Here is a 19,092-nt window from a genome sequence, read left to right as displayed (position 1 = left end):
TTTATAGAGCTTTTCTCAGAGATGAGTATTGTAATGCTGCCTTACCTGCCATATGTGCTGTGTTACTGCTTATTCCGTGTTAGGGTTTATGTGTGGTTTAGCAGTGGGTGCTGGTCAAAATGCATTGTTCTGCTATGGGGTTTGATACTGAGTTATGCTGTGATAAACTGGGCCGTTACCATTCCAATTCTCTTATCTCTCTGACACAATGATGGGCAGCTTTAACCGTGAATCAGTAGCAGCGACTTCATCTGCGTACTCCAGGCATCTTTTAGCTGATTGTTAATAATTACACTTTGAATTTTACTTTGGGAAACAGTACTATTCCCTTTTCTGCCAAGCTGATTCCGGCAGATTTTTGAGAATGGTCGGGGCTATCTAAATGACATTGATTTTTCTGGATGTGTTTCAGGTGTGCTATAAAATTAAGTATTGGTGCAGGTGTAGGTGTTACGTAGCCACCTCAGCCGCTGCAGCCCCCACAATGGCCACTACATCTACTCAAACCCCAGCAAGGATGAGGGCCAGGCACTCAACCCCCCCGCCGCCCCAGTGAGCTTCAGCACCCCCACGACAGCCACTGCACCCCTCACAACAGCCACTGCCTCTACTCGACTTCTGCAGCTACTCCAGCTCCCACGATGGCACCACAGCTACACCAGCCTCAGCAACCTGCACCACAGCCACTGCAGCCCCTGTGATGGCCACTGCTTCCATTCTACCCCCAGCAATGGGTCCTGTAGCCATACCAACTCCGATAATAGATACTGCAATCACTACAACTCCAACAACAGGCACTGCAGTTACACCAACCCTGATGATGCATTCTGCAGTCACTCCAACTCCAGCAACGGGCACTGTAGTTACTTTAACCTCAACGATGGGCACTGCAGCTACATCAGCCCTGGTGTCTGCCATGGTGATTCTACCCCCATCTGCTACTAGTGCTCAGTACAGATGCAGGTGCTTTATGGTTACTCCAACCCCATTGGGAAGCACCACAGATGGACCAGAGAACTAACCTGTGCCATTATGAGTCGCCCCTGTAACTGGGAAGAAATACCGTAAGAAATCAGTTTGCGTAGTAAGAGATGACAATGGAGGTGAGGGTCCTTCTCAAGCAGAGCCATCACAGGGGAAGAGTGACACCTGGGAGTTGCTCGCTGCTCATTAAGTCACAGAATCCTGACAAACTTCTTACATGTCTGTCGGGAGGTAGCCTATGACCTGCCCAAGATTACAGTGGAAAAGAAAAGGCAAAGAAAGAGTGGAAGACAAGAAGTGAGCATGAACTATTTTACAGGCTGAGTACAGAGGCATAAGCTGGCTAAATACGATTCAAATAGCAAAACCGTAGACAACGAGGCACTCTGGATCCCCAGGCCAGCCTTATGTGTGTTTATTAACAGAGAATGAATGCTCATTTATGCCCAGAGGTCTCTTTGAGCTATTAACTCTAAGGTGTCAAAAGACAAGAAATGCAGACACTGGGGCCAGAGATGGGACTCATGACTGGAGATGACCTGCACGAAGCCACAGTGGTAGGAAAGTGTTTCATATTCAGACAATTTGTTTCAGTTCTGTTATTGACGCCCTCTGTGGCTCTCCAACCACAAAGTCTAAGTACTGCCATGCTCTGGCAACTCCTTACCTACTTTTGTGGGTCACAGCAGTTCTGAGTTAGCCAGGCCCTTAAAGCTGCTCTAAACTTCATAAACCAGCTGTTCGTCATAGTGAACAGAAGGCCAAGGGAGCCACTGTTACAAATATCTTGGGCATCTGAGTCAGGTCTTTCCTGATTAATGCTGGCCAGAGGTATGACTCAGACATTCCTTCCTCCCAGACTTTTCATTATCCTTCAGTTTGCAAGGAGGGATGCCCTATTATGTTTCTCCAGGGAATCCCAATAGTAGTAGTAACCACATAAAAGATCCCGGATCCTTGTTAAAAGTATCCATATCTGTGTAATAAAATACCGCAATATTGCCCAGTTCTCTTAAACATCCCCTTGATGTTGGTTTGACTAAGGTGCTTGTTTACAACGAAACCAAACCAAACCAAAAAAAGAGCACAGAATAGAATAGAACAGAATACTTAAGCTGGAGGGGACCTACAACAATCATATAGTCCAACTGCCTGACCAATTCAGGGCTGACCAAAAATTAAAGCATGTTATTAAGGGCATTGTGCAAATGCCTATTAAACACTGACAGACATGAGGCATCTACCACCTCTCTAGGAAGCCTGTTTCAGTGTTTGACCACCCTCTTGGTAAAGAAATGGTTCCTAATGTCCAGTCTAAACCTCCCCTGGTGCAGCTTTGAGCCATTCCCACGCGTCCTGCTGCTGGATCCCAGGGAGAAGACATCAGCAGCTCCCTCTCCACTTCCCCTCCTCAGGAAGCTGGAGAGAGCAATAAGGTCGCCCCAGACTCCTTTTTCTCCAAACTAGACAAACCCAGAGTCCTCAGCTGCTCCTCATAGGACATGCCGTCAAGCCCTGTAACCAGCTTTGTTGCACTCCTCTGGAGGCACTCAAAGACCTTTACATCCTTCTTAAATTGTGGGACCCAGAGCTGCACACAGCACTCAAGGTGAGGCCACACAATGCTAAATACAGTGGGATAATCCCCTCTTTTGACCGGCTGGTTATGCTGTGTTGCACCCCAGAATGTGGTTTGCCCTCTTGGCTGCCAGGGCACACTGCTAACTCACACTGAGCCTGCTGTCAATCAGGCCCCCCAGATCTGCAGGGCTGCTCTCCAGCCACTCCTCTCTCAGTCTATACTTGCGTCCGGCATTCTTCCGTCCCAGGTGCTACATCCGACATTTGGACTTGTTAGATTTCATCCCATTAATCAATGCCCAATGAACAAAAAGCAAAGAATAAAATCACAAAACCCAAAAGTAGCAGGAATGAAAGAAGTTAAGTCTATTTATGCCAATAAAATAAAAAAAGTCTCTTTTACTCTCTATCAGCTGACAAGCTACACTTGTTTACTTAACCAATGAGAGCAGCAATTTGATCCTTTCACTGTGTACTCAAACTGCACTTCAAGAGAAGCGAAAGCTGGCATCAAGAGCTAACTTACACAGTCTCTTTCCTGCAGACTCTCAGAGCACCATTCTGATTTAAAGCAGACTCTAGGATCCTTAAATTAGTCAGAGGTTATTTTCTCTATTTGGAAAAGCTAACATACTTCTGTCAGGTCATGGTGCCACTTCCTTCCTAGACTGAAAGGAAGAAAATTCTACCCCACTGATGGCTGATTACCTGTATGCTGAAGCAACACGTGAATTTTATTGTGAAGACTTACACACACTGAGCCTATACTTTAATGCAAGTTGTAAATTCATAATCATGCTTGATACAAACAAATGGAATAAATGCACACCACTCATTAAAGCTCCTGCTGGGAGGCTAGGCATGGCGGCATGCACTTACTTTGGGGAAGTTACTGGTGTGAGGAAGCCTATTCTCAACCTGTTGAGGCCATGACAGCCTCACATGACTCCTCTGCATGCCCAGGAGGACAGTCTCAGAACAATCTGGTCTCAGAACAAATCAGCTAGTGCTTTACTACATAGTGATAGAAAGACTTTTCCATTTACTGCATATAAATGAAAAGACCAGTATCTGAGATGTCTTTCAGTGTCCTTAAACAAGAATGTGCCATCTTTTCACTATTTTGTATACAAATACGTAACATCTTCTGGTTTCTCTCAGATTGTACTTCATATATTATTTGATTTATAGTATATTGATAATATACTATATTATTAATATATAATATTGATGGAGCAGCTAGGTCCCAAGGGTGATAATCAGTGGTACAAAGTCTAGTTGGAGGCTAGTAACTACTGGAGTACCCCCAGGGGCCGATACAGGGTTCAGCCCTGTTCAACATCTTCATTAATGATCTAGATGATGAGGCAGCACGTACCCTCAGCAAGTCTGCAGATGACACAAAACTTAGAGGAGCGGCTGATATACCAGACGATAAAGCTGCTGTCGAGAGGGACCTTGACAGGCTGGAGAAACAGGCTGACAGCAACTTCATGAAGTTCAACAAGGAGAAGTGCAAAGCCCTGCACCTGGGGAGGCACCACTACATGCTGGGGACCGCCCAGCTGGAAAGCAGCTTGGCAGAAAAGGACCTGAGGGTCTTGTGGACATCAAGCTGACCATGAGCCAGCAATGTGCCGTTGCAGCAAAGAAGGTAAATTGGATCCTGTGCTGCATGAGACAAAGTACTGCCAGCAGGTCATAGAATCATAGAATGGTTTGGGTTGGAAGGGACCTTAAAGATCATCTAGTCCCAACCTCCCAGCCACAAGCAGGGACACCTTCCACTAGACCAGGCTGCTCAAAGCCCCATCCAGCCTGGCCTTGAACACTGCCAGGGAGGGGGCAGACACAGCTTCTCTAGGCAACCTGTTCCAGTGTCTCACCACCCTCACAGTAAAGAATTTCTTCCTAATATCTAATCTAAATCTACCCTCTTTCAGTTTAAAACTGTTACCCCTTGTTCTATCACTACATGCCCTTGTAAAAAGTAACTCTCCAGCTTTCTTGTAGGCCCCCTTCGGGTACTGGAAGGCTGCTAGAAGGTCTCCCCAGAGCCTTCTCTTCTCCAGGCTGAACAACCCCAACTCTCTCAGCCTGTCTTCATAGGAGAGGTGCTCCATCCCTCTGATCATCTTCCTGGCTCTCCTCTGGACTCGCTCCAACAGCTCCATGTCCTTCTTATGTTGGGGGCCCCAGAGCTGGATGCAGTACTCCAGGTGGGGTCTCACAAGAGCGGAGCAGAGGGGCAGAATCCCCTCCCTCGACCTGCTGGCCACGTTTCTTTTGACGCAGCCCAGGATACGGTTGGCCTTCCGGGCTGCAAGCGCACACTGCCGGCTCATGTTGAGCTTCTCATCAACCATCACCCCCAAGTCCTTCTCGTCAGGGCTGCTCTCAGTCGATTCTCTGCTCAGCCTGTATTTGTGCTTATGATTGCCCCGACCCATGTGGGAGTGCCTTGACCCAGGCCAAGGCGGGTGATCCTTCCCCTCTACTCAGCACTAGTGAGGCCACACCTGGAATAGTGTCCAGTTCTGAGCTCCTCAGTACAACAGAGACATGGACATACTGCAGAGACAGTCCCTCAAGGGCCATGAAGATGAAGGGACTAGAGCATCTCTCCTGTGAGGAGAGGATAAGAGAGCTGGAACTGTTCAGCCTGAAGAAGAAAAGCTTCAAGGGGGATCTTATGAACATATACAAACACCTCTATGGAGGGTGCAAAGAGGACGGAGCCAGGGTCTTTTCAGTGGTGCCCAGTGACAGGACAAAAGGCAATGTGCACGAACTCAAACACAGGAGGTGCTCTCTGAGCATCGGGAAACAGTTTTCATTGTGAGTGTGACCACGCACTGGCACATGTTGCCCAGGGAGGTTGTGGAATCTCCCTCCTAGGAGACATCCAAAAGCCATCTGGACACAGTCCTGAACAACTAGCTGTAGGTGGCCTTGCTTGAGCTGGGGGGTTGAACCAGATGACCTCCAGAGGTCCCTTCCAACCTCAACTATTCTGTGATATGATATATACTAAATGTGATATAATATATTATCAAAATGATGAAATTTCAGTATTTTCAATTAGAGTACTTTTTCTTTATTGTCTCCTTTTGCACACCCCCAGAGAACACCTGGCAATTGTGGGAGAGGGGAATAATCTTCATTCCTACTTTTGATCAGTACCCAGTTGCAAACACCAAAGCATGTAAGTTCAGAGGGGGATGGCCTACATTTAGCTTTCTATTACCTCTGGTGTCTTAGAATACAGCTCAAAGTAAAGTCAGTCCACAGGGATCCATCTATGCAAGAACTCACTGCCAGTGTTACTACTTCCCAGTGGTAGCATTAATGATGTTTTTCTTGACATCGCACAAAACAGGTCAGCTTGGTAATGCCACCAAGAATTATTTACTTGCAGTGCGACCGACAGGCAGAAGCAATGCAGCTGAATTTAGTACTGAAGAAAAACCAACAAAACAAAACTCTGCCTCCCTCTCTCCTGTATTGTCATGGTTTAACGCCAGCCAGCAACTAAGCACCATGCAGCTGCTTGCTCACTCCCCCCACAGTGGGATGGGGGGAGAGAATCAGAAGGGTAAAAGTGAGAAAAATCGTGTGTTGAGATAAAGACAGTTTAATAGGTAAAGCAAAAACTGCATATGCAAGCAAAGCAAAACAAGGAATTAATTTGCTACTTCCCATGGGCAGGCAGGTGTTCAGCCATCTCCAGGAAAGCAGGGCTCCATCACCTTAACAGTTACTTGGGAAGACAAATGCCATCACTCCGAATGTCCCTGCCCTTCCTTCTTCTTCCCCCGTCATATGCTATGGGATATCCCTTTCGTCAGGTGGGGTCAGCTGTCCCGGCTGTGTCCCCTCCCAACACCTTGTGCACCTCCAGCCTAGTTGCTGGTGGGGTGGTGTGAGAAGCAGAAAAGGCCTTGACTCTGTGTAAGTACTGCTCAGCAATAATGAAAACATCACTGCATTATCAATACTATATCCAGCACAAATCCAAAACATAGCCCCAATCTAGCTACTGTGAAGAAAATTAACTCTATACCAGCCAAAACCAGCACATGTATGTTTTCAAAGCTCCTACACATGTAGACAGTTCCACATGGAAGGTTTTACCTTGCTGATGTGCTCTGGTGCTTGATCTGGCTGACTGCTGAACTCACCACCTATCTGGAGGTCACTGACGCAGGAAATCGAGTCTCTCAGCTCGGTGAGCTTCTGGCTGCCCAGTACAAGGACTGTCTGATAGGGTTTGTGGTCTTTATGCTGCAAAGAAAACAACATAAAAGCTTCAAATAAAAATCAATTGTCAACATCAGTACTGCTCTTTGGTTGATAGCTTCAGGTCTTTAAAGGCAGCTTATGGCACATCGCCTCTCTGTACAAGATTTTAAACAGCATCTTGCCTCAGCCTCTCCTAAGGCTGCCATTTATTAGTTTTATTTAGAAACTCAAAAGTCACATACCTCACCAGAACGTGTAGGAAAGACAGAAAGTCTGAGCACACGTATCCCAAATCCAGAAAGAGTAGTTTAGTTTTCATTTATTTAATGTCAGATTTTGAGCTTTCTGTGAAATCAATTAACTGCTAAGTAATTATTGTAAAAATTTTCTTCTGCAAACCACTAACAGAATGAAAACCAGATTCCAAAAAAGCCTCAAGAAGTTACCACAGTTGAAGCGTTTACCATGCTCCCTCAGTGGACTCACTGATTTTAACTGCTTGGGAAGGCAAGATATTACCTGAGTAGGGAAGAGACATCAGAATACAACCTAGAGAATTTAGTACCAACCTTTTGAAATATGACAGGATAGAAGATGTTCAGAGTTAAAAGTAGTTCTCCCTCCTCAACTAGATCTGTTGGATTGTCTGGCCTCTTTCCAATTGCATGTGACTCCTGGAAAAATAAAGATATATATATTATATTGGTAACCACTTATATATCATAGCCCCTGGATAAAACTCTGAGAAACATTCTAACTGTAACTCGTTCTTGAGTGTGTAGAATTCTGAATTGATAATAGCCTACTTCCTCCAAGACGAAAGGTAAAACTGCTGTAATTACTGATTTCAAGCATTTTCCTTCATTCCTCAGCTCTGGAGAAGCTGAGGTGCTTTCAGCAATTACGAGATAGCTGGCTACTCCTTGGCTACTGAGAGGCCCTGCATAAAGGAATTAAAGCACGCTGCCACTCTGCCCTCATGGAACGCAGCTGCTACCAACTTCCATCACTTAATGCTTTGAAATGCTCTTTGAATGCTTTCACATGTAAAGGCAGATTGCAACCCTCAACTTGAGAAAGACTGACCTAGAAGCTACCCATAGGATGAAGTATATGAAAATAAAAATTAGTGCAACAATTCCTCTTATTAGGGAAGCTTGACACAGATGGAGGTCTCAATTTCTCAAAAATTCAAAACCAAAATCTGGCATTGCCCTTGTCACACTACTATGTTTTAGAAGAGAAGTGAAAGCATTTCCGTATTTTCATCCTAATTTTTGTTTAAGACATAGCCCAGCTGTGAGAATGAGGGAAGGACTTTTCTGTGGCAGTCAGTTTCCTCCTTTTTCAACAAATTAAGAAAGAATATTGACTGCACAAACACTTCCCACCAGCACAAAGTGTTCTTCAGGTTTAACAACAGCAGTGCGTACCGCTGTGAGACTTCAGTTCAAAGATACTTGTACTCTGTCCCTTGCATCTCCCTTCTTCATGTGACACATTCCAAACTCATGTTTCTTACTGCTCTCATCCTGTTCTAGGACACCATGGTCACAACCAGCTCTGACACTCAAACCAATTACCACAGCTTCCTTAAAGGATTCAGTAACTGACCACATGCTTGTCTTCAGAAACAGAAGACATCACTCCCTGAGACCCTTTATCAAAATTTTTGTTGCAAATATTTTCTCAGATATGCCCTAGGCTAAGAGCCCAACACAGCTGTTGCATCTCAGCTGATGCACGATGTTTACATCATGTGCCGGGGCCTCTGGACAGTTGAAACAAGATCACTCATGACAGACCAGGAAACCTCAAGCGGAAAAAATGTTTAATAGTCACAAGTGAGGCTCCTTCCTCACTACACCTCCATCCCTGATTTCTACAGTAGTTCATCGTTTCCTTGTTCAAGCCATGGACTCCAGCACTGCGAAATTTAAGAACTTAAGTATTCCTGTTTAGGACTTTAATGGTTGTGAATAAATCTTAAAAAAAAGAGGTACTAAGCATAAACGAATTCCAAGATGGCTTTTGAGGGGCTGATCACTACACTCCTAGTTCCTGACAGCTCAGAATGGCTGAGAAACTTGAGTTACAAAGCTCAGAATTAGGAACTTACTGCCACCATGCTCCTACTGTCTTCCTCTTTCAGCCTTACAGAAACTAGCTCACAATCTTTTACACGTTAAAGCTTAGATTCCAACACAGGACTCCAGAGGCAAAAACATTACGCATTTTGTCTAGCTCTCCGATAAGTTCACACGATGCTCAGTACCCTTGATCCCCTACAGAATGCTTTAGTAGCAACCAAATAAAAGTAGTCATAGTGATAAACGGGAGTTCCTCCTTACTACATCCGGTACTAATAGACTGTAAGAGCAGAGTTCCTGTCCTATCTTTCTATAAAATGTCTTTAATCTTAATCATTACCAGCAAACTCATATCTGCAAACATTTACAGTGTACAGAGATTCATAGTGATGAAATAAAAAAAGCAACCAGAAATTGGATTTTGGCTGTGCTGAACTGTCTGGAGATTGTATGAGATGACAGGGAACTTACCATCTCATAAGCAAGAGTTTCTTGCCTGCAAGCTCGATCCACAATAATTGTTTCTTCTCTCCTTTCTAATGCCTTCTTCCTGATTCTGAGGGGCAGGAACACAGGACAAAATTTAATTCAACAACTTCCATGCAGAATCTCTAGGTATACTTTTAAACAACACAAGCTACTACAGTGCACCTTTTGAACAGCAGGATTCCTGGCTGTCTTGGTATGACAGACTAATTTACAATACTCTCGTCTCCTGACTCCCATAAAATCTGGTAGTACACAGGCCAGCTTGTGGACTTCAGCTTGTGTTTTTCTTTCCCCTTATGGGCAAACTACAGGTTGTTTGTGGGCAGTTTAACACTTACGAGAAAAAACAACAAAATGTTGTCTGAAGAGGCTCTCCTAGAAAGAACACTTGGCTACCTTTGATGAAGCTGTTTCAACTATCCCTCCCACTTCAGAGAACTTCAATTCACGTTCAAGAAAAAAACAAGAAAAAAACTACAAATATTCTCAACGCCATGACATAGATACTTTTCTTAAAAAAGTCAGTATCATTTGTAGAATAGTGTCATACATAGAATATCTACTAAAATACATGTATTTAACCACTGCATGAGCACCAAATCCTTTTTAACTTCCAGAATAAGTCTATTTTCCCTCCAGACCTTCCTGAAGGTTTTCAGCAACAATCAAACTTAACACTGATCACAACCTTAACACATTTCTTTACATTAGTACTACACAAACTGAAATTCAAGTACAGCAAAGGCCCAAACTAGCCAAGTATGAGTTCAAAGTTCACTAAATGATAGAAACTTAACATATGTTGCTTAACCTCTGAAATGCACCAGTAGTATCAATGAACTCTATAAAGAGTGGGTTCAGACTAACAGTATCTGGCTACAACTTCAGTACTTACACTTTGGCTGTTACAATGTGACTGTGGGTTACCACAGGTAAGAGCTACAGATTTCTTTCACAGAGCTTTGGAGAAACTTCCTGCACACCATTATGAGAAGTCCCTGCACACTCCAAATTTAGGTGCTAGTTCAGAAGTACCCAGGTCCAGAAATGCTAAGTTCTTCCAAGAAAGATGGCATATTCTGTATATCTTAATAAAAAAATTCCTAAGTAAGATTCAAGCAGAAGGCTCATACCAATTATCATATCATAAGCTGGTGTTTCTGCCCTTAGAGTACTTCTGGACACTGCTTCAGAAAGTACACCATTGCCTGGAAAGGGAACAAGCAGCCAGCTGTGCTTTTGTGCTTGTTTCCCAACCCACCCCATGTCAGGGTACTGTGAGTGCACCATCACAACATACCGAAGAGTCAGCAGACTGCTGTCTTCAGGAATAACATCTGGGTCCTCTTCTTTATCAGAAGACATTAATGCGTCAATGCTGGGACAATAAAGAAAATAACTTTTATACATTTTTTCATACTTCATAACGAAAATCAGTTAAGCTATTCTTAAAAAGGAACAAAGACAGCAAAATGTGAATAAACAAGATATAGCTTGCATAGCCTAAAACAGGGCAAAAGGGCAGTATGGTTGTTAAGCTAAAGAACCAGAAGACAAAGGCTCCTGGTGTTTATATCTGGCTTTCACAGAGATTGGGTAAATTTTACCTTTATTTTGCATTCTGCCTAATGGAGCATACCTGCCTAGAGAGATTTAACAAGCCCCATTCAAAATGTGTGTCCAATACTTTTTATAAACTAGAAACGCCACTTGACTTTTTCAACTGTCATCCATCTACTCTGATTTTCTGATGATATATGACAAAATAGATTCAACCAAAAGGAACTGTCAACCTCAACCCACATGATAAAGCTAACACCACCTCTCAGGTACAAACATGGGCAAGCCACCACATTTGCACGAGCTGTCATCGCTGTATTAAGGCATTAATTTATGCCACATTTCTTCCAGTGGGAATAAGACAACGCTTCTGCCAGAACTGACAGGTCCACTCTTCCTTGTATCCTTCTTTCCATTGTCAGACCCTCTTCAACCTCACTCTTGGGTTTGCACAGAATCCAAAGCTAACCATAGCTTTCTGCTGTAGTGCAAATCACTGCAGGATGTGGGAAGGAAAAGTGGAACTGCTTTTGGCTGCAGCAATGATTTAAACTGATCATACAAATGTTAGGTTTTCATAACATAAATAAAGATGGAATTTCTCATAAACACACCACAAAAACGTGAATCCTGTGGGACACCATATCTGCTCCCTTGCCACAGTTCTATAACATGAGGTTCCCCCATGCCGTTCCACAACGGCAGACCAAATGATCCATCTGAGGGCTTCAGGTTAAACACTATAATAGTATCAATTACCTTTTTAGAAACACAGAATAATGCTGACTCAAAGACAGTAATAATTTTGTACTAATCACAAAAGAATTTTATCCAATTTATAAACAGTCTGAGGAAATATTATTTAAAATAAGGAAGTATCACCCGCTTGAATCAGACTTGATCTCTTGTTTCTCTACTGTTCGCAGACTATACAAAGGCATGGCTTATACCACTGCCTTGGTCCACATGCAGTTTGAATCCCAGCAAACTTTTGTGCAAACCCATCTCTTTATGGGACAAACAAACCATCGGTGAAGTCCAGGAAAAATTTTTGGAGTGTACCATTTATTCTGAATATAATTTATGATTTGATTTTATTATTTTTCATTATAATCTTATAAAGTTCCTCATAATCTTACCATGTTCCCTATGTCAACAATACCAAGCTAGGTAACACTAGCACTGCAGTAAGGAATAAGCCTTTAGGATGGAACTGCATAGGAATACACAGTAACTAAGAAATAGAAGTCTGGAATCAACTGGTATCAGCTGACAGTAAGCAAAAGTCAAAGACAAAATTTTAGTTGTGGGTAGATGGCCTAGTTCTGACTAAAGTCACTCTGTATTGAAGATAATTTGAGTTTACTACTGTTTAGTTAGTTTCTTACCCTCCAGCAGTACACTAAGAGTTTTAACCCTCCTGTCTTACAAATTTCATCCCAAACAGAAAATTGTTCTTTTTAAGTTACTGAAAAAAGGAGATTTCTCCAGAAGCACCATTTTAAAAGAAACTAAGCAGCAATTAATTACAATCTTTTGGAAATACAATCCACCTTAGCTTTAGATTCCCACTTCAGGAAGTGGAGGGAGAGACAACTGAGTCAAATGCAGACTGAACCACTGCTGAGGAATAGTGATTTAAATAATGCAAAGGAGGAGAACAGCCCTTTGGAGAACACAGAGCAAGCATTAGCCTTTTAGATGGGGCTTTTCTCCATTCAGCATAAGTTAGTGTTATGAATACCCCACCTAATGAAGTAACATATAGCCCCTGACAGGTAAAGCAACCCACGCCTCACCCTTCTGTGGAATCAACATCCCACCAGCATGGCCAGACTATTTATCTACGTCTTCCTGCACATGGGTCAGTGACCCCATCCACCAAAAAGCCCCGAGTCACTTGAAGACTTGCCATTTTGAAGAACTGACCATGTATTTTGCTCTTTAAACACCACACATGTTATTTAGAGGGAAAACATCTATTACCTACCATTGTGAAGTTCCACCTGCATCAAAAGTGACAGCTTCCCATTTCCCTTCTATGCACACATACGATGTTAGTATTCCAACAATACTTCTGCTTTCTTTCCTTCCCTCCCACAGCTCTAAGCCAGGGATCTCTGGCTGTGGTATCCACACCATGCCCACTAATCGCCTGCTGCAGGAAAAAACCTAACATTTCACAAAAAGCAGCTCCAAGCAGACACTGTGTAAAATAGCTGGCATGTAAGCTGCTTCATGTTTTTCCTTTTAAGGACAGAAAGGTAGCTATTACAAAGAGAAACCACCCGGTGGTTTGTTTTTTTTTTTTTCCCTGACAAGTTCTGTGGACCCTTGTGAGCCCAGATACTGCCATTTCTCACTCCTGGAAAGTCAGAAACCATCAGTTTCTAAAGGAACATTACACACAGAGCACCTTTTTCTATATTTTGAATCAGTCAAATAATTCATGACATGTGTCATTGTTTCACATGCACTGAAGCTTTGAAAGGCTTCGCTGTATGGCCTTTTAACACAGGCCACGCCGGAGCTCCTACTGGGTAACTCCACTGCAGCCAGGTGGAACCACATCACTAATATCTGGCCCAGGGTCCTGAGGAAATCAGGCTTTACAAATGGAAAGTATATGCTAATCCCTCCAGAAATTAAGGCTAAGTAGTCAGTGTCATACACCTAACAGAAAAAAGTGCCAGCAATATAAAGTTGGCACTGAGCACACCTCACTCCTGACAGCCACGAGCGTGGGATTCCACCATGTCCCCACACAGAATATTCCCTGCACGCAACACAAATACACTCACTGCACTCAGTTATGGTAGAGGAGAAAACACTGGCCATAGTGTGTGATGGACACTGAGGTGAACTGTAGGAGAGTGATGAGGAACAATAATTGAAGGTCTCACTTGAAAAAAGCATGCGGTGTTCTATGAAATTTATGTTTCGTAGAAAGATATTTTAAGGCGGCTAGAAATAAAAAGGCCAAAGGCAAGTCTGTGGAAATTTGGACATGGATATAGACTATCAGTGAAGCCTTTAATCACTGTTACTTTACTTTTCCCAGAATATTCTGGCAGCACGATGAGCTTTCTCAGTTTTAGAAATTAGAAGTTTCTTCAGTATCTTGCCTGATATTTTCACAGTAAGCAGTGATTTATATTACTCTTCATTTTTGCATATACTTTAAGGGCAGTACTTTCATCACCTTTGAGACACTAATACCACAAGACGACAAATACTAATACGATAAGACGCTAATGCTAGCTTAATGCACCTTTCTAACACGTCCCTACAGATATTTACAACTACCCCTTCTAATAAAACAAGAAGGTGAATTAGGGCTGAAGAGGAATAGCGTACCTGTAAGCCTCACGTCCCTTGACCTACGCAAAATCCACATTGAATCTTAGCCTGTCCTACATGTACACAACAAACCACTCAAAAGGCAAAACAAAATTAACATTAACTTAGCAGCTCCAACATTCAAGCCCTTCAATTGCTCAAAGACCAATAATGAATCCCAAGGTAAACCTCTGTGCTCACAGACTGTTAAGGCATTTGAACAAAACTTAAAACTTTAGCCTCCCAACACCTTGGTTATTTAAGAGAACTACTGATGGAATCTCCTAGCTAAGGACACCATTTCATAGTTGTTTAAAATCTGATTAAAACCCAAGCCTTTTCTGTAACAATTGTCTGCATAGAACTTGAGCAGTATGCAAAGCATTCTTACTAAGTCAAATTCAAGTGAGTGAAGACAGAATTTTTTCCCTACATTCTATTTGTAGGAATGTATTACAGGAAGAAAAGAGAGAAAGAAAAAAAAAAATCAACCACAACACACTGAAAGCACAAAGAGTTAAACACCATTTAAACATCATACCATTTCTCCTCACCAGAAAACTCTACGTTGTCAAGAATACTTAAAACATACACTATGCCACTGTATTCTAAAAAAGATTAACTATGGATATTGAAAAACTTAATCCTAAGTCTATGAAAGATTCTCGTAACCTATTTCTATTTTAAAAATAGTTACAGGAGGAGTATCCACATCTTCCCATCTCTCCTCTACCCAAAGAAAACTACCTTAACTTGGCAGAAGTTCTCTTACAAGTAGTTCAGAGTCAGAAAAATCTGTGTTTACACCCAGGATGTGTTCACTTCAGCACCTAGAAAACTATATTTATGCCAACAATAAATGTGACCCCAAGACACCATAACACAGATCTTGGTGTAGTCCAGTGTTTTCATGTCTTCTCAAGGGAGCAATACAAACCGCTCAGAGCAGGTGAGTGAAAGTGATCAGAGGTAGCGATCTGAGGTTGGCTGATGTTAAGGAGAGACACAAGAGGCTCGGACTATTTAATTTAAAAGCAAAAGTACATGGAGATTAGGGATTGGGATTTCCAGCCTGCATAGGGGAAAGGTCACACCAGGATATGCATGTTTATCTTCATTCTCCTGCAAAGCCAACAAGCAGCTGCCAGATGAACTGCCCCTCATAGACTGCCTGTGCTTTTTTTCTTTCCCAAACCTTTTCACTACACAGTACCACTTTCCACAGTACAATGAGCAGCAAACAGACAGCACTGCTCTGTAACACCAACAAATGCAGACAGCAGATGAAATGGAGCAGTCATACATTGAAGAAAGCAGAACAGAATTAAAAACAGAATGAATGAAGGGAAAAATAAAGAAAGCATAGAGAATCTGCTTGGAATTCAAGTGAAAATAGCAATAGACAGGCTCAAGCAACAGGGTCACTGCAGAGACTAAGCCACAGCATAGGAGCACTCAGAGATTACATCTGCACTGGGAAAGCTTACAGAATAATTCCCCCAGTTACTACCACACAAGAATACATGAACTGTTTTTAATACTAACATCAGCCTCTAGCCTTTTTACTGAGCCTACTAATGGTAGAAAATTATCCTTGTCACAGAAATATGACAGGTGAAGTAAAGCATTGTTTTAGTTCAGCTAGTATCAGAAAAAGCGAGAATGCCTGGCAAATTTCTTCTCCTTTGGCAAGGCAAGATATAATTCAGTAAGTGTTGCTTTCTTACTCATTAAAAATGCCCCTAAAAGTCTTGATTTCTGAATGGCTTACTAAGCTCTCACTGTTACATACAACACATATGCAGGCATACTTTGGCTCAGACGCTGAACTCCATGCTCTGGGGCTCCTATTCCTATTCTGTTTGTTCCTTGCCTTTTACTAAAGTAACAAATGTTCCTACCCATCTTCCCCCTTTCTCTCAGACCCCCATCATCATTTAAACAAAGAATAATTACCAAATGAACTTTGTCCAGTTAATTACTTAATCTCAAATAATGTTGCTAATGTTGTTTTTGTTGTCAAGTTATCCCCATAATTTGGGGTATAACTCTGAAAACATTTAGAAGGACAAGCTCATGACACAACACTGTCATTTTTCATACTTTGATGAAACAATAGTTGAAGAACAGAACTTGTACAAAGCAATACTGACATGAACAGAACTCTAGCACATCTTCCTTACGGATGAGCTATAGACAAATCATCAACTGTGATGCTTTCTGCAGGAATTACTGCCTGAAATCGGGCCTTTCCTACAGGTGAGAGATGATTCTCACTATTCATGTGACCTGAAAGCCCTCCAGCTTTAGCACATTAGGTCCCGCTGCTTCAACCCCTAGATGGTTCTCTCGTTCTTTCAACACCAGTTTGCAATTCACTGGCTCATAAATACGAGTGAAGTTACAAGTGCAAAACAGACTTTTTCTCTTTCCCAGCCCTAGTGCCACCTGGGCTGCCTGGGTGAACAGCACTACACCCAGCACAAAGAAGCACTCGCATAGCTTTGACTTCACCACCAGCCCTGACAGAAAGTTCGTAGAGGCTAAGGACCCAGACAAGCTCAACAGTTAAATTACGTTGCCAGTTACCAGAACTCATCTAAACGATGTTAATGCAAACACATGCCTCGCTCTTTCCTTCATATAAGGTATGCCTTTCATTTTGCAGCTGGGGGCCTCCTAAAACCATGTATGTGCTCAGATACCATAAGTTTTACCTAATAAGTAATATGTAGCTAAGTATTTACTTAAGCAACTTGAAGTACTGAACTGTTTGTTCATGAGTTCAAGGCCATAACATAAAGCTCCGGCCAGCCGAGCGTTACCCTGCAGAAACATCGTGTTTTCTCCCCCACTAGTCTTTCTCCACGCGGGAGATAAAAAACCCGCATGGGCCAGACCCGGAAAAGACCGTTCAGAAGCGGTTTTGCACGGGCACCTCCCACCACTCTTGAGGAACCGGTGCAGCGTCTGAGCGACAGCATTTACCATCCCCGGGCCGAGGCGGCCTCCCCTGCACCAGCACCAAGCGAGGCCCAAAGCCTCCCGCTCGGACCGGGGCCGTAAAGCCCCGCCTGAAGAAAGCCGGTGGCTCCAACCCCTCCTCGGGCTGAGCAGCGTCAGGCGGAGCCGGTCCGCACACCGCCGCGCAGCCCCGCCAGGAGCCCCGGCTCTCGGCGGGGCTCCGCGGGCGGCCCCCGCCCGCCGCCAGCCCCGCGGCCACCTGCACACGGCCCGCAGCTCGGCCGCCGTCGCCGCCGCGCAGCCCAGCTCCGCCGCTACGGCCGCCTCCGCCGCCTCCGCCTCCACCGCCAGCGAGAGGTCGGGCGGCCCCAGCTGCTGCCGCCAGCAGCGGCCAAGGGCGCCCACGCGGAAGACGCGGGTGTACAGCTCCGCCGCCTCGTAGTCGGGCGCAGTCCCCGCCACCTCGGCCGCCGCCATGGCCGCCGAGCCCGCGCGCGGCCCGCTGGGGCCTGTAGTCCGCCGGGACGACCGTGACGCGTTTTCGCCGCGGCCGGCTGCGCGGCCCTGTGGGCGGGCGCGCGGGGCGGCGGGGCCCTCCCGCGGCGGGTCTCTGGAGGCGGGCGGCGGGGGTGGAGGCAGGCTGCCGGGGACGGTGCTAGCCGCTCGCCGCTGGCGGGAGCGCTGTGGGTGCGGGCTGGGCGATCTGAGGGGGAGGAGTGGCGGGAAAGCTGCCGCCCCGGCGGCGGCACGGCCTGAGCGGCTGCCGTCGGTGGGGAGCCAGGGGAGGGACGCTACCGGCAGGTGCCGGGCCTCCGGGCCCGAGGGGCGCCGTGCCGGGCAGGGGGGCGGTCACGGGAGGGGAGAGCGGTAGCAATGCTCCTCCTGCGACGCTGGGAAGTGCCTGGCAGCGTTCCTTAAAAAATACTAAAAAAAAATCTCAAGTTATTAAAAATGCACTGTGTCCGTGGTTTTACAGCGGTACAAATTCCTTCGTCGTGCTTTATTGAAAAATTGCATTTTCTCCTACCAAAGCAAAAACTTAATGCTTGCCAACCCTTTCTTTTCTAGCATTGGGGTGTTTAATAATACAATGAACAAGGTTCCTGATATAGATGACAATTTACTAGCACCACTTAAGCCATCACTTTACAAAAATATATCTGTTGGCCTCCACCTTTATTCCTAGCCATGTGGGATTAATGATGCACTCCAGTTGCTCCAGGAGCAATCTTTTAGGGAATATACAAAGAATGACACATTGGACAATTGCAGAATATTGTTGTGTTAGAGCATCTGGGCATGCCGCACTGGAACAGTGTGACACAGCTGGCATGAGAAAAACCTGTTAAGAAAGAGGGAGAGGTAATTCTGCACTGAGCTAGCCTGGTATACCTGTTGCACGTCCCAGTTGAACCTCAGCCGCCTCACTCTCTTCAAGCCAAAATATCCTATTACATCTTTAAATATGAAAATAACACTCGAAAAGAAGCTGTGTTGGCAGGTGGTTTGTCAGAGCAGAGGGTGAATATAAGACCAGAAAAAGTTCATGAGACTGGTCTTTGCAAGCTGCGTGGAAGGGGTAGGATGCTGAGAGTAAAAGGAGGTCACAACACTTGCCTGCCGCTTTCGCAAAGGAAAGTAGTTAAGGGAGGGTTAGAATGTAATAGCACAGCCCTATTATATAAGAGCATGTTTTGGTTCATTTAGCAATAACAGCATGGTGTAAAGCCCTCATACCTCCCCCAGTTATATTTAGACTTGCACTTCATTTCAATGCCAAATTATTTTATTAGCTCTCACTCACCTTTGCCTCTTAATTGCAGTTATTATTCCTCATTATGGA

General features: G+C 44.3%; 1 protein-coding gene across 2 annotated transcripts in view; it reads right to left on the bottom strand.

Moving 5' to 3' along the window:
• The window catches only part of SNAPC3 (small nuclear RNA activating complex polypeptide 3), a 34,895-nt gene extending 17,166 nt beyond the window's left edge, over nt 1-17,729 (bottom strand). Inside the window, exons 1-5 of one of the 2 annotated variants that reach the window (XM_068422269.1) lie at nt 17,509-17,729; nt 10,687-10,764; nt 9,369-9,453; nt 7,377-7,481; nt 6,700-6,849 (exon numbers count right to left, since the gene is read on the bottom strand). In XM_068422269.1, coding sequence (XP_068278370.1) covers nt 6,700-6,849; nt 7,377-7,481; nt 9,369-9,453; nt 10,687-10,764; nt 17,509-17,726 — 636 coding nt within the window. In that variant the 5' untranslated portion in view covers nt 17,727-17,729. Of the gene's footprint in view, nt 1-6,699; nt 6,850-7,376; nt 7,482-9,368; nt 9,454-10,686; nt 10,765-12,936; nt 16,570-17,508 lie in introns of those variants that run through there. The other variant, XM_068422270.1, reaches the window with a different exon arrangement.
• Between the last annotated feature and the right edge of the window lie 1,363 nt (nt 17,730-19,092).

The sequence above is a fragment of the Nyctibius grandis genome, chromosome Z, assembly GCF_013368605.1.
Source record: "Nyctibius grandis isolate bNycGra1 chromosome Z, bNycGra1.pri, whole genome shotgun sequence".
NCBI classification, from domain to species: domain Eukaryota; kingdom Metazoa; phylum Chordata; class Aves; order Nyctibiiformes; family Nyctibiidae; genus Nyctibius; species Nyctibius grandis.
This window is presented reverse-complemented; position numbering and strand designations above follow the sequence as displayed.